At 43.5% G+C, this 13,599-nt stretch overlaps 1 protein-coding gene across 5 annotated transcripts in view; it reads right to left on the bottom strand.

Moving 5' to 3' along the window:
* Nucleotides 1-13,599, bottom strand: part of robo3 (roundabout, axon guidance receptor, homolog 3 (Drosophila)) — a 138,554-nt gene that overhangs the window by 70,783 nt on the left and 54,172 nt on the right. The window contains exon 1 of one of the 5 annotated variants that reach the window (XM_076019998.1): nucleotides 8,433-9,024. The exons of the other annotated variants lie outside the window; for them this stretch is intronic. Coding sequence (XP_075876113.1) covers nucleotides 8,433-8,499 — 67 coding nt within the window. The 5' untranslated portion in view covers nucleotides 8,500-9,024. Of the gene's footprint in view, nucleotides 1-8,432; nucleotides 9,025-13,599 lie in introns of those variants that run through there. 5 annotated transcript variants of the gene reach the window in all.

Raw genomic sequence — 13,599 nt, 5'->3', positions numbered from 1 at the left:
CTGCACTCCGTATCACTCTTATGGAGAGTGCCGGGCAGAAAGGACAGATTAAAGCCGTGCTCCGCTTTAGCAACTCAAATTAAGGCTAATATGAGCTAAACTACACTCTGCACCCAAGATAACCTACCACCAAAATTCTACTTAATAAAGAACGATATGTTAATACCTCCTAAAAGTCATTTCAAGCAGAACTTTGGGCAGCAAAGTGAGTAACTTAAAGTTGGGACTGAGCTTTGCAAATTAAAATGTCTGTGTTCTTAAAGTGTCAGGAAAAAAAAGACATTTTAAAAACTTGGCAACTTTGCAACAGTTTTTTTTTTTGTTACTATGTAATTGTAAAGCCTGATGTTCCACACATGGAATTTGTAGCTGATGCCTCCTTCTCCCAGAAGTTCACCAAAGCCAAAAAGGAATTGATTTGCAAATGTGCATTCAAAGTTAAATGCGGCGCAGTGAGGGAGGTCCCCTGTAGGGACGACAAAAACCAGGCACTTACATGAGAAAGAGAGTGGCGGCCATAAAGAGAGGGCCTCCTTAATTGAGCCTATGTTGATGCTAAGCATCTCAATGGGCAGGGTCAACTTTGCAAAAGGAAATTGGCTGTTTTTATCATGTCTCCCTTGGGGCTATAAACAGATTCATGAGTTGGGGCTGAAGCTGCTTCTTCTGGCTCTTCTTCTTCTTTTGCTTTTAAAATGAACTGTGGCGGAAAGTCCCGAGGCAGCCCAAAAAGGAAAAACAGAAATGCCCTTTGCACTAACAACTCTGTTTCACGCTCCCTTTGAGCATGGCCCCTTGCATGGACGAGGCAGCTGAGAAGCGTGTTGACATTACATTTGGGGAAAATTGACAAGGCAGAAGCAGAAGCAGTGTGCTGGAGATAGTGAGCACACATTGGTATCTTTTCCACACTGGCAGAAAACAGGCAGGAAGGGCCCAACGGACCATTTCATGGGAAATTACTTCCGGGAAAACATGGCTGAGAGAAGCAGGGCTTGATTAAGCTCTGATTTATTCCAAGTGTCGAGACGCAGCTTCTCTTTACTTGTCATATTAATTATTTTGACGCATCAGTCAATCTTCTGCAGCCTGATTTTGACATCCAAAACTGCAAATGTGGACACTGTTAAAGTGAAGGGAGGCTCAACTAAACTTTGACAACGATAAATCAAACTTTATTTCCTGTCCACAGCTGCACATCAAAATACTTCAAGCTGCTTTAGATGTGCAGCTGTTTTCATCAAAATCTTATTTTTTTGGTGGTGGTGGTGGTGGGAGGGGGCGTCTCTGTAAGAGCATGCACAGTAACTGTATGTGGCAACTAGACTCTGGTCCTTCACTTGAATTTAATGTGACGTGACAAGCAAACAGGAAAAAGCACTGGAGCAAAGAAACAGGAGTCGTCGATTGTAATCATGATGCACGGCAAGGAAATATATATCTTCAGACCAGCGTAGTTTCCATGCTCTTGCAGTCAGTTAACATAATTTAACTTCTGCCTGTTTGTATTTGACAAAAACAATGTAGTTTAAATGAAATGGACTCAGTTTTGCATATTGATAACTGGAAGATGGTTCAGCAGCGACCCCCACCAATGTGCCAAAAAGCTGGATAAATCTTGAAGAGTTTTGATGAAGGAGGGAATTTGCCGTATCGAAACTAACAGGAATAAACAATAATATAAATGATGATTGCATTTAACCACAAGCAATATGAATTCCTCAATGACTTTGACCCACCAATCCACCAAAGGAAACTAACTATATGACACTAGACAAAATCACCACAAGGAGTGTTTGGACATAGAAGAAAAACACTAATCCTGAGCAAAAACTCACACAATACGAAACTCCACCTTGGATGGAAATTAGAAACAAATCAGCATCATGTAGCTAGCGCTTCCTCCATTCCAGCCTCCTCCTCTTCAGAGCAGGTGTTTATCTAATTTATTTAGAGACCACACTGCTTGTCCTGGTTAGTGCAGTCACATCGAGCAAGGTATGATACGATCGAGTGAAAACGCAATAATGGACAAAGAGCCCCGCCCCTTTCCATCTGGCAGAATGCCATCCGTTATCTATTTTTTTTTTTTTTTGCATGGCTCATAATGCAGGTCAATGTTCTGCCACGTTATGTGCACAAGAACCACAGCAGAGAACCACGTTTCATTGAAAGCGGTGAGTTAGAAATCCTCTGAGGGCAAGTGGAGAGGCTTGCCACTGCAGGGAAATGCCATTGGTTTCCTGTCCCAGAGCAGCATATTAGATCTCTGCCCGCTTGAACACATGTACAGACAGTCTGACTGCTATCTGCTTCTATCTGTCTGCCCACATAAATCACACAAGTCTGTCTGGGGAAGGAAAAGTTCACGACTGGGATTTCCGAAAACGTCTAAAGCACAAGAGGGAAGTTTAAAAGAAAAAAAAAAAATACATACATTTTTTAGATTTATTTAACGTCCATGGTATCTACAGTAAGGATACTTGACTCCAGTGCCAAATTGTGGGGTATTTTATGATACGTAGCAAAGTAGGAAATAGAAAACGTAAAAAAGAAATTAAAAAAAATCACCAATCAGCATGCAATTAATTATTTGGATTTCTGCATCGTCAAACAAAGTGTAATTTGTTCAAAAAACAGCTTTGAACAAAAGACCAGCAAATGGTCACGCAAATAAAGACTCACTTTGTCTCCAAATCGTCAAATCACTCACTGTGGATCAACAATGCTGTCACAAAATAACAGCTACCCAGCGACTGTCACTTTTAATAAAAGAGCTGTCTGTTTCAGACGTTAAATCATCAGGCGCGCACAGCTGTCACAACCCCTCCGGAACAGTGTCACCTACATACAGCGGCCGAAAATGATCCATTGTAACATGGCTCTTATCCGTCAGAGGCCTTCAAGTGGAGTCTGTGTAACCAGCCCTGCAACTGTGTCACAGCAGGCACAGCTGCCTTCTGAGTCGCGACTTTTGCTGTTCTTTGACTTGAGAAAAGTTGGAAGAGCATAGAGAAAACTGAAAGAAAATAACTTCTAGATTACAGATTGTGTATTAAGTTGAGAAGGAGGACGACTGAGGGCGACTCAGATCTGCGGTCATCATAAATCCCAGCCAGTGTCCCCAAACGATCCAGCAGCTAAAAGTCAGCCTAGAGAAGACATCATTTGATCTAAATGTAACATTCTCATCCGAGTCAGAGCACTTAGTGCGTTTAAGCTTTATATGTATTAGAATGTCACTTTTTAGCTCTTTTTTTATCCTGGATTTTGTGTCCCCGCTCATGTAAAAGCAGCTCCACTCTCAGGGTTCAGGCTGATGGGCTTAAGAGCAGCTCTTGTCCAAAGTCGAGCTTTAAAAAGAGACTCTTGTTCGCATCATCAATCAAAGATAACGAGAGAAGGAGGCCCTTGTTTTAACAATAAATAAGAATAATGTCCCCTTTAAAATCAAGAGTCCAAAGTATCAAGTAAAGTGGCATTTATTTAGACAGTGCAAGCATGCAAAGATTATTTCTATCAAGATATTGCATTTTGATGAACGGCAATGGCACTGACTATGAGGTGTAGCAATAACATGGTAGTAAAAGCATTGTATTACTGGAGTAATACAATTCAATAATGTTGGCTAAAATGCTTTGATATAATAAAGATGATATTCAAAATGTCTACATGTAATTTCATTTGTTTTTTATGTAATTTACTTTCTATCTATGTTTTGATGTGTGATGTTTGATGACCTACTGATATGTGTTTCTGTTGAGTTACTTGTTGTCTTTAGAAAAAAAAATTGTGGTGATTAAGTTTTATGAACTTCTGTGATTATTATACAGTAACGCAGAAAGGCTGTAAATAATATAAATGTGACACAAAATGGTCTAAAAATCTAAAAATGTTTCCTGTCTTACATCATTTTGTGTGGTCGTTCCTCCCTTTGCAGCCTGCGAAGACTGAGACACAAGCTGTGATGATAATACGTTGTAAGATGATAGTAGTACTGATTTGATTATTACGTAAAAAGAAAAAGTAAAGTAAAAAAAAAAAAAGGAGGTTTTGAGAAGAAGGTTTCGAAAGGTATTTATTTGCTCACAGTCAGAGAGGATGCAGGGATGCAGGAAGCCTCTTTGGAGATGCAGTTGCAATCGATGTGTGACGGAGGCCTTTTGATTTGGTGCATGTCATCTTTTCATATACGAAAAAAAAAAATATTTGGAGTCGAGATATTTGCCAGAATCCTAATTTTCTTCCTTTCTAGAATCGTTTGACAAATTTTTTGAGACTGCGATGACGCTGGGACCTTGCGGCCCCCGATTGCAGCCTCAATGCTGCCCCCTCCGGGTCTCTCCCAGCCTGATAGGCAAGAGATGAAGAGGTCAGGCCTCTTAAAACCACTGGAACTAATGTCGGGCTGGGGGGGAAAGTGGGGGTGCACCCATCTGTCTACAGCCTGAGGTGCCGCGCTGAGGCGATATTGTGCTGGAGCCCCTCAGGCGGCCACACTTGAGACCTTTAAGGGGAGGGAAGAGTTGACTGGTCCTGTTAGCACCCGCCGCTAAAGAGTTCGTGCTCAGGTTATCCGGCTTTTCTCTGATAAAGGATGGCCAAGGCTCTGGTGCTCCATTACCACTGCGTTTTTTTGGGGCCATCGGTGGTGGGAAAGTGCAGGGTGGACAGGGCGGCGTGCCAAAGCGTTGGTCTACGCACCAAGACTTGAACTATATACATATAAAATATTAGAGGGTAAAAACTTGACAGGTTATTTTTCCTTTACCACAGACAATTGCACAATTAATAATGCAAGAAGGCTCCATAAAAACGACTGTGTTATGACTCTCGGGTCGATAAAAATGACGTTAGCAAAGGTTCCGCTGCGAGTGGCTGCTCAGCGCTGAGCATCCGAAAACTCACCTTCCAATATTTTGATGTCATCAGTTGACATTCAATTACCTGAGCATGCAGAGATTTAATATCGGGGACTATGTTTCGGATAGTAGTTTTAACATGTGAATGCTCTTGAAAATGTTGTCCTCTACCTGCCTTCAAAATACTATTCTTAGACTTTAAAAGAAAAAAACAATCCGAATTTTTTTTGGAAGAGCACCGCATATTTGAGGAGGACATTATAGAGGGGCCTCGCTGAGCTATCGACAGCCTATTGATCTGTGGGAGAACAGATGGGCAGGCAGGTGGGGGAGAGAGGGAGGCGCTCAGTCTGGGAGTGTTTGTTCTCGTGGTTGTTCTCAGAAAAATGACTACAAAGAACAGCTCTGTCCTGTTTTTTTTTCTTCTGCAAGACAGAAAATAACAGACATGCTGTAAAGGTGCCAATAGCAAAGAAGAGGCAAACCTGAGCCGCTGCTCATTCTCCTTCCTCCCTTGTTTGGGACACAATGAGGGATGTCGCAACAGTCTGATACTACTGAGTGTAGCCACGTTTCTATAAAATATGAAGCAAAAAAAGGAAAAAAAGAAAAGAAAAAACCCCTTTGGAACACTTGGCGAAAAGAAAATGCTGAAGCTGGAGCATTTTCATTGGTCCGCGGACAAAAAACTAAGCTGCAAATGGGTCAGAAAGATGGACTATGAGTGACTGCAGGCCAGAAGAAAAATAAAGTGCTGATTCAAATTAAGGAAGTTGGTCAAAGTCTTTATCAGTAATGTATTTGGCAAAGTCATTTCCCTTTTCCATGATGCGCACCTGTTGTTTCAAAATCTGCAACAACAAGCGACTACATATAAGTAATCCTCAGATTTATTTAACTTTATACAACAGGCTAACAACAACCAAATGAGATCTTTATCTATGAATCTGTGAATTTTTTTCTCTTTTTTTTTTTAATTCCGCTGCAAGTTCGTAGTAGTAAGTAAGAAGAAAGACTGCGCTCTCATTTATATCTGGTGTCAGTGACCTGGGTGACCTTCTAGAAATCAAAGCCTCATTTGAGACCTTAAGCCACTAAAGACAGGATGTGTTTTCCTTTGTGATTTGGGCGAGCTGAACCCTCAGTCAGGGCACCTCTTCCTGTCTCAGCTGTTACACTGGAGTGGAAGAGTCGACCAGATCGCAGACAGAACCACTGGCCCAAAACCACCCAGGCGGTTGCAGAAGACAAGTGCCACTCTGTTCCTTCTGTTCCACTTTGACAGACCAACACTGGGATTAAGGGACTAAAATGCCCGATAGTTTTTTTATCCCAAATTTAAGAGACACTGCTGGGATCCATTGGCGCTGTCAAACCTCCTTTCTTCCAACGGGTCTTAAATACAAATGGGAAGAAAGGACTTAAAACAATGGGATCATTTAATGATCGTTGATGATTTTGATGAGCTCCTCGGTACTGACTGACTGCGACGACGCTGTCGGGCTGAAGGTTTTGCCTGGCTGCGATGGCCGGGCCGTGTGGGTACATTGATGAGGCGGCGGGGGCAGATGTTTTTCAAGCCGCTCTCTTCGGAGGAGGGCTCGTCAGACATATGGCCCGTTGACGGGTTGTTGGGGGGAGAGTGCCGTGTTGACTGATGGTGGCAGAGATGAGTGACAACAGCAGTGCGAAGCCCCGGTGTCAACTTACTGGGCAAACACTCTGAAGATCAGAGCGATGCCTCTTGAGATATGGAGAACAAAAAAAAAAAAGCAATCAAAGCCTTGAGGTTGACTTTTCATATCACGTCAGGCTCCCTCTCTTCTCGACGCCGCGTCCCGATCCGATGCTTTCATCTAAATATCTTTGGCGAAGCTGCAAATTTGGGCAGATCTATAACGTGGTAACGCGGCTGCTCTTCTTTTGCAGCAAAACTCCCGGGCTGTTTCGCTGAAGTGAGAATAAGTAGCGCTGACCCAGACGTGGTAATCCAAGCGGAGCATCTGGAGTCACTTTCACAGACGGCGAGCCCATGTGATGTGGTTTCATAGCCGGTGTTTACGGCGGCGGGGAAAAAGAGAGTCCCAGCAGTAGGTCCGAGCCCACAGACACCACACTGTCACAAACTGGAACGTCCCACTTGCGGTGGGAATAAAACTGCTCTTCTGCGGCGGAGGCGGCAACCTTGGGCCTGTGACGCGCTGACATGCTGCACTGCGCGTCGATAAGGAGCCCGATGGAAACAATTTGCAAGCGGCTCATCTGTGATTGATGGAGGACCAGCGATCCGGCGTGTGGCCTCAACTCAGCTGGGCTTCATCAAGCCAGCGATGACTCAGTCTGCATGGTAGAGTAGAACCCTGACTGAGGTGTCCTGCTTTTGATCCATATAATGTATTTAATAGACGAACACGTGTCAGGGTGAATGTACAGCTTTCGAAACAGATGTGTCGAGGCTGAAAGTGCATGCAGGTTGAAGACAATTGAGCGTTAATAACAAACACCTTTATCTATCAACCCCTCCAGTGTTTGGAGTGTAACTTCAGTTAGAATCATAACTTCCTCCAAATCGCTAAAAATCAACATATTCATAGGAAGATCCAAGTCAAATTCAGCCCAAAAAAAAACGAACAAGACTTGGCCTTTTAGTTCCTCCTAAATGTTGTTTAATCAAAGAAGTAAAGAAAAGTGCAACCCCTTTAGCGAGGCACTTAAAGTCAGGCAAAAATAAATAACTCTTCAATGGAACTAAACGTAAACTGTCAACCCTGTGGTGCAAACAACTTCCTCCTGAAGTCCGAAGACACTCAAAAAAAAGTTTGTGCAGTGGAAATGGCTAATGGAGTCCAGAGTCGGCATAGTGCACCGACAGTGCAGATGGAAATGGAAAAAGAGATTAACATTTAACATGCAGCATCTGGTGAGGGCTTTTACCCCAAACATACAACTGCAAAAGAGAAATCATACATTTTTTAGCACTGTTGTCCACAGGAAGGAAATCAAACTCCCAGCTCTGCAATGCGTACTCGGTGCTGCTGCATCGCTGGAAAGAAACCCTTCTCACCAGTTCCACCACACTTGCATTTTCAAAATGCGCATTTCCGCCTAATGGCCATAATAACAGAGATAAATGAGCAAGGCTTCATTCGCAGCAAAGTCACATTTCAGTGGGGAGCAGATGCTGGTGTGAATCCACAGTCCCCTGGGCAAGGCGGACAGATAAGCTGCATATGGGCTACTTAAATATCTGCTGGTTTGAAGTGGCCTTCATCATCCTGGAGGCTCACTTGAAACTACAGTCTCACAGAGGAGTTTACACATGCGTTTCAAATGGATCTCAAAGTGATTTATTGATTTATTTTTTAAGACCGTATAAAATTACTAGTGCAATTTTTTTTTAGATACTACAATTCACAATTGTATTTCTCTATATTTATCTGGACCCTCACAGAGCCCACGGGAGTCTGCAGGAGCCATGCAGTTTGGGAGCCACCGACATGCCGCCCGTGGGCTCCATCTGTGCAAACATGACCCACAGCAACCGAAAGCCTCATGCCAATTTAAACTTACCATATGCCAGAGTTCTGAGCGCAAATAAAAGCAACACTAAGGGGACCAGGGCTTGGTGGTACTCCATTATGCGGCGGGGTTGTTCATCGGTGGACACGGCCAGGCACGGGTCCGTCCAGCAGCGGCGGTATATCCAAACACACTGCCCGGTCTACGGGATCAAATCTCTGCCAACTGCATCAAACTCCACGGACAGCATGTCAGCCGCCGGGGAAACTGGACAAGAAGTTCAAACAACCCGGAGCAACTTTTTTTTTTTTTTTTTTAAGGCACCTTCCCTTAAAGTAATCCAACGGTCGCTCCGCAAAACGCAAGCCGCAAGTGATGAGAGGAGAGGCGGCTGTTGAGTGGCAGCGTCCCGTCAGTCCGTCACTCAGTCCCGTCTCAACATCTGTGGCGCTGAGCGTGGGAAATTGTCGAAAGCGTCTCTGTCTGAGCGGGGGGAATAAATCATCCTGAAGTGAGCAAAGCCGTTGCGACGAGTGGTGGGAAGTCCAGCTTTGTAAACGCAGAGCGGCGTGTGTCCCGTTTCCACGCACGTCCCCGTCCCGTTGCTGCGCTCCGCTCGCGGTAGTGAATCACTGGGCTCCTGCCTCTCAACGGAGAACAACACGGTTGCCGGAACACACGAAGACAATGCTGTCATGCTAGCGAGAGCGGGGACGGACGGTTCCGGCTTTTCTTTCAAAATAAGAGCAAAGATTTTTTTGCAACGACTCGTAGGGAATTGAGATAGATAGATAGATAGATAGATAGATAGATAGATAGATAGATAGATAGATAGATAGTAAGATAGATAGATAGATAGATAGGTTTTCTTTCTCAGCACCTCCTCTAAATATTCATCATAGACAGTCAACCTATTATTATTATTATTATTATTATTATTATTATTATTATTATTAGTAGTAGTAGTAGTAGTAGTAGTAGTAGTAGTAGTAGTAGTAGTAGTAGTATTCATAACATTGTTAGTAAAAATACCTTTTTTTCTGACACACCGTTGCCCGACTCACAATAACCAGCGTCTTGCAACTACTATTGTGTAGTGGAAGTGCCTCCTGTTTGAAAATATTTCATTATATCCAACTTTACCACCCCAGCGCCGTTTCCTTAAAGGGCCAGTGCGCCAAATAGGAGCTTTGTTATTAACTACAATTAACTCACTCTCTCTAACTCAGTCGCGTGTGTTCATGCCTCTGTACACTGCGCTACAACTGTCAACCGTTGACCTCAAAGCGGCTATCTCAGCACAGCGGTATAAATTAGGTTGGCCGTAGCGTGAATCCAAATGCTAATTTGTCATACATGCGAAAGACCTTTGATCACGCCGACCGTGGTGCTATGTATACAAATCAGGCGCTGGAAATGACTCAGGCATGAAAAAAAAGCAAACCTCAGACAACGCGGCAAAATGTCAGGGTTTATTTGAGCCAGGCCTTTGCCTGTGCTTGATGGAAAGTGAAAAGCAATATAGCCCGTGCCAGCAGATGTGGTAAAATGCATCCAATGAGAGTTGACATACCGAAGGCCAGAATTGTGCAATAAGGAGTGATTGGGTAGAGTGCTGTTAGGCTGAATAAATATTAAGGGTCAGACAGACCTGGTAAACACACAGCTCTTGACATTTATAGAAATGCATTGGATGGTGGGTATGCATCTGGTAGTGAATACTAAGAGGAGAATCTGTCAAACATTGTCTGAAATAAAAAAACAAAAAACAGATGAGTGGCGTCACAAAGCCTGTTGTAGTTTTCAGGCTACACGCACTGTTTAAACACCCCTGATGTTTCTTTCATGTATTATGCATGTGAGTGTTTAATTTAATTGCAAAAACTGATTAATTGAGCATTGCCCTGTGATTGAATAAAACATGATGAGGCCCTCCACTAAATGTATTTCCCTTCGCCTGTGACTGATGCTACTAGTTTGGTGCCTTCGTCAAAGGTTTGGTGCTGCTGTCAGTGGAATCAAGCGCTCCATGAATTTAGACTAATTATCCACATTAGGCACTGAATTACAACACTGGATCATCAGAGTGGTTCGGTGCTGCGGCGCACGCTCACAGCTGAGTCGTAGATCATAGAATTATGTCCCCTTCCATTCACACAAAGGCCTTGCTTTGTGAGGGGATTTTTTTTGCCAGTAATTCAAATGTATTGCTACGGACTTGAGAGTGGGCTGCTGGCAGAACGCAACTATTAAAATAGTTCCTGGCAGAGCTGCGATAAGACAACCTCCATGACCTATAGAAGTCTGATTAATTGGAGTGGTTTCGATTGTCTGCGACTTTCCATATTCTTTTCTCAAAGCTTAACTTTTATATGGCAGGGGTATAAATTTTAGGTTTGCCTGGGTTTTGGATTTCAGGTCTATATCTGGTCACTGAGACTATCATTTTGTTTTTCTGAAAGAATAGCTGAAACATCCTTTAACAGGGTTATACAGGATATTATATTGATGCAATGGCTTATCGTGCATTTCAGTATTCAACAGGAGATCTAATTTCTAGAAAAGACCTTCAGTCTCTAAAAGGCATTTTTTTCTGGGGAGCTTTTTTTCTCCCATCATTTACTTTTAAGACATTTTCCCAGGTCAAACCTGCGGCTCTACAATTCATTAAGTGTCAAATGGCACAATTTTCTGTCCAGATGTGACTAACCACCTAATACGGGACCTTGAATGTATTGATTGAAAAAAAGAAAAAAGAAATGGACATGGTCCAGTTGTTCATACTTCATATCTGTGGGTGTAGCCTTTAGTTCAGAACAGATGATTACTGGTGTCTGTTACCTCCAGCCAAATGAATTCTGAGCATATAGCTCAAGTTGGACAGGCCCCACCCCTCTCTTTGTACTGCGCTCAATAACACATTTTGTATACTGTGTCTCAAGGCTGCCAGTCAGAAAAAAAACAACAAGAACATCAAATTGTTACGCGCCGCTAGTCTTTCGCAGTTCGCAATTTTGGGTCCTATGACTAAAAATCAGTTTGGACCCCAATTCCATACATAGCAGATTAACAGCAGTATCCTTTGGGGCTCCTATGAACTGCTGGACCCAGAGATTGTCCATGTTGCAATTGTAATTGATATGGAATACCGAGTATAATTCAAGAAGAAAAAGAGCTCTTTGTCTGCCCCACTGTTAAATGGCTAACATCCTCTCCAAAAGCATTTCCTTCCTGATCGTAAATCACAGTCAACCAAGAGAGTATTAGAGTTAAAACTCCATGCTCACAATTAGATCTGATAGAGTCGATGGGGAAACAGTCTTTCACACATGGCTGGGATATTTTTTTATTTTTTTAACTGGCTACCATGACGTCAATATCTTTCAAATTTACCACACAAGGGGCACCACACCTGGGCATCGCCCATGCGACCCGCTGACCATAAAGCCGTGTTTGTGAAGTAGCCACAGTCAGTCAGCCTTGGCAGAAAATAGGTGTATTAAGATAGCATCTGCAGCCTACTGTGTAGCAAGCACCCACATACCTCCTAAGAGTCGCACTCAGCCTAATGCAGGGGTTCCTGTGTCTGGTGATGCAGTGGTGCATGGATATAATAACTCATCACGGCTATTGCTCGTTATCTCGCTGGGCCGGCCGATTCCTTGTGAAAACACACGCACAGTTTCTGAGGAATGCCATTAAATGCGTATCACGTGTATCTGCCGCCATGTATTTGAACCCATTCCAGAACCCCCCCACACCCCCATTAGCGGTAATGAGACCTCTATATTTCTGCACCTTTTCTGACCCGTTGCAGGTAATGGGGCGACGGGCCCCCTCTAAGAGGCTGCAGCGAACGGATTCTATTATAGATTAATTGATTAAGAGGGCGGCGCGCTGAGATGACAATATATATCTTTATTGATCTGCCTCTCAATGAGATTGGCTCTCACCCAGCCTCCCTGAGGGACGGAGAGGGAAAAGAGGAGGAAAATAAGAAGGCGAGAAGGTAAAGCAGGGCTGCTGTTTAAAGGGGGGGGCAACCAATTTCCTCTCTCTCTCCCAGGCATCTCTCGAGTCGCTGGGGGTGCAGCGGGACGCAGGCGATCCACTCTGGGCTGCGTGCACGGTGGACTTTTCTTTCACATAGTTTATCATCGTGTTTCCCGCAGTTTCCCTCGCACTGATCGCGCACAAGAATCCACTCTTCTTTCACCGGGACTTCTTTGTCTTAGCTCTTCTCTCCATAATGAGAGGCCCCCACCGCTATTAATTTCAGAGCTGCGGAGCGTGACGCGCCCTCTGTTAGCGCCCCACGCTCACGTGCACACCCGCCAAATGATATGGGTGCGAGAAGATGGGAGCGGGCTGGGACGTCCCCGTCTGTTTGCCACCACACGTTGGGAGGAGAGGGGCAGACTGCTGTGTCAAAGGAGACATTAACCCCCCCCCCCCCCTTCTCCCCCCCGTCTATCCGCCGGGGTTCAACCATTCAACTGGTTTCATACACTGATTGTGCTCGGTGACGTGCGGGGATTACGTTTGGCAACTGACGGCGCGCTTGATGGATTTCTCTCTAAGGACTGCAAGCCCAACAGGGTCGGTTCCTACTAATGGAAACCGCCTCACAGAGGAGACTGGATTGGTAAAGGGGGATAGCTGTTCTGAATGTTTTGAATGATCAACAGGAAAGATTCCAGACTTACTGAATTGACTAACTGTGAAACAACAGAATACTCTGTGTTGTGCATTAACCTATGAGCCATGACAAATATAGAAACGTAGAAAAAAAATATATATTTCTATATATTTCTATTGTTCTTACTCCATCCAAAACATTGTATTACTCGTTTACTTTACAAATGACTTAGCAAATAAAGTGTGGAATAATTAGATACGTATATATACAACAGTGTTATGATGTAATTCTTTGAACTTTGAAGGCAGAATTCTTCAAATGAACTGTCAACAAACTGTCAAATCATAAAACAATCCAAGAGGTCTACACAATTTATGTGCAAGAATGAACTCTTAGACTTTTCAGACCCCACAAATTATGTTGATGTCTTGTTTTTTTAGTTAGTTAGATTTTCTTTTCTTTTTTTGCACCGGAAATTAAACCTACTTAGAACTAACAGAATCGGGCACATTTTTAAACACCGCATTTTTACACATGGCTGCACAGGATAATATGATATCCTGTTGAGAGCAATGTCCC

The sequence above is a fragment of the Nelusetta ayraudi genome, unplaced genomic scaffold, assembly GCF_046127955.1.
Source record: "Nelusetta ayraudi isolate G7.1 ecotype Tasmania unplaced genomic scaffold, CSIRO-AGI_Nayr_v1 ptg000011l, whole genome shotgun sequence".
In the NCBI taxonomy this organism is placed as follows: Eukaryota; Metazoa; Chordata; class Actinopteri; order Tetraodontiformes; family Monacanthidae; genus Nelusetta; species Nelusetta ayraudi.
Note: the sequence above shows the minus strand (reverse complement) of the source record. Positions and strands in the feature narration are given on the sequence as shown.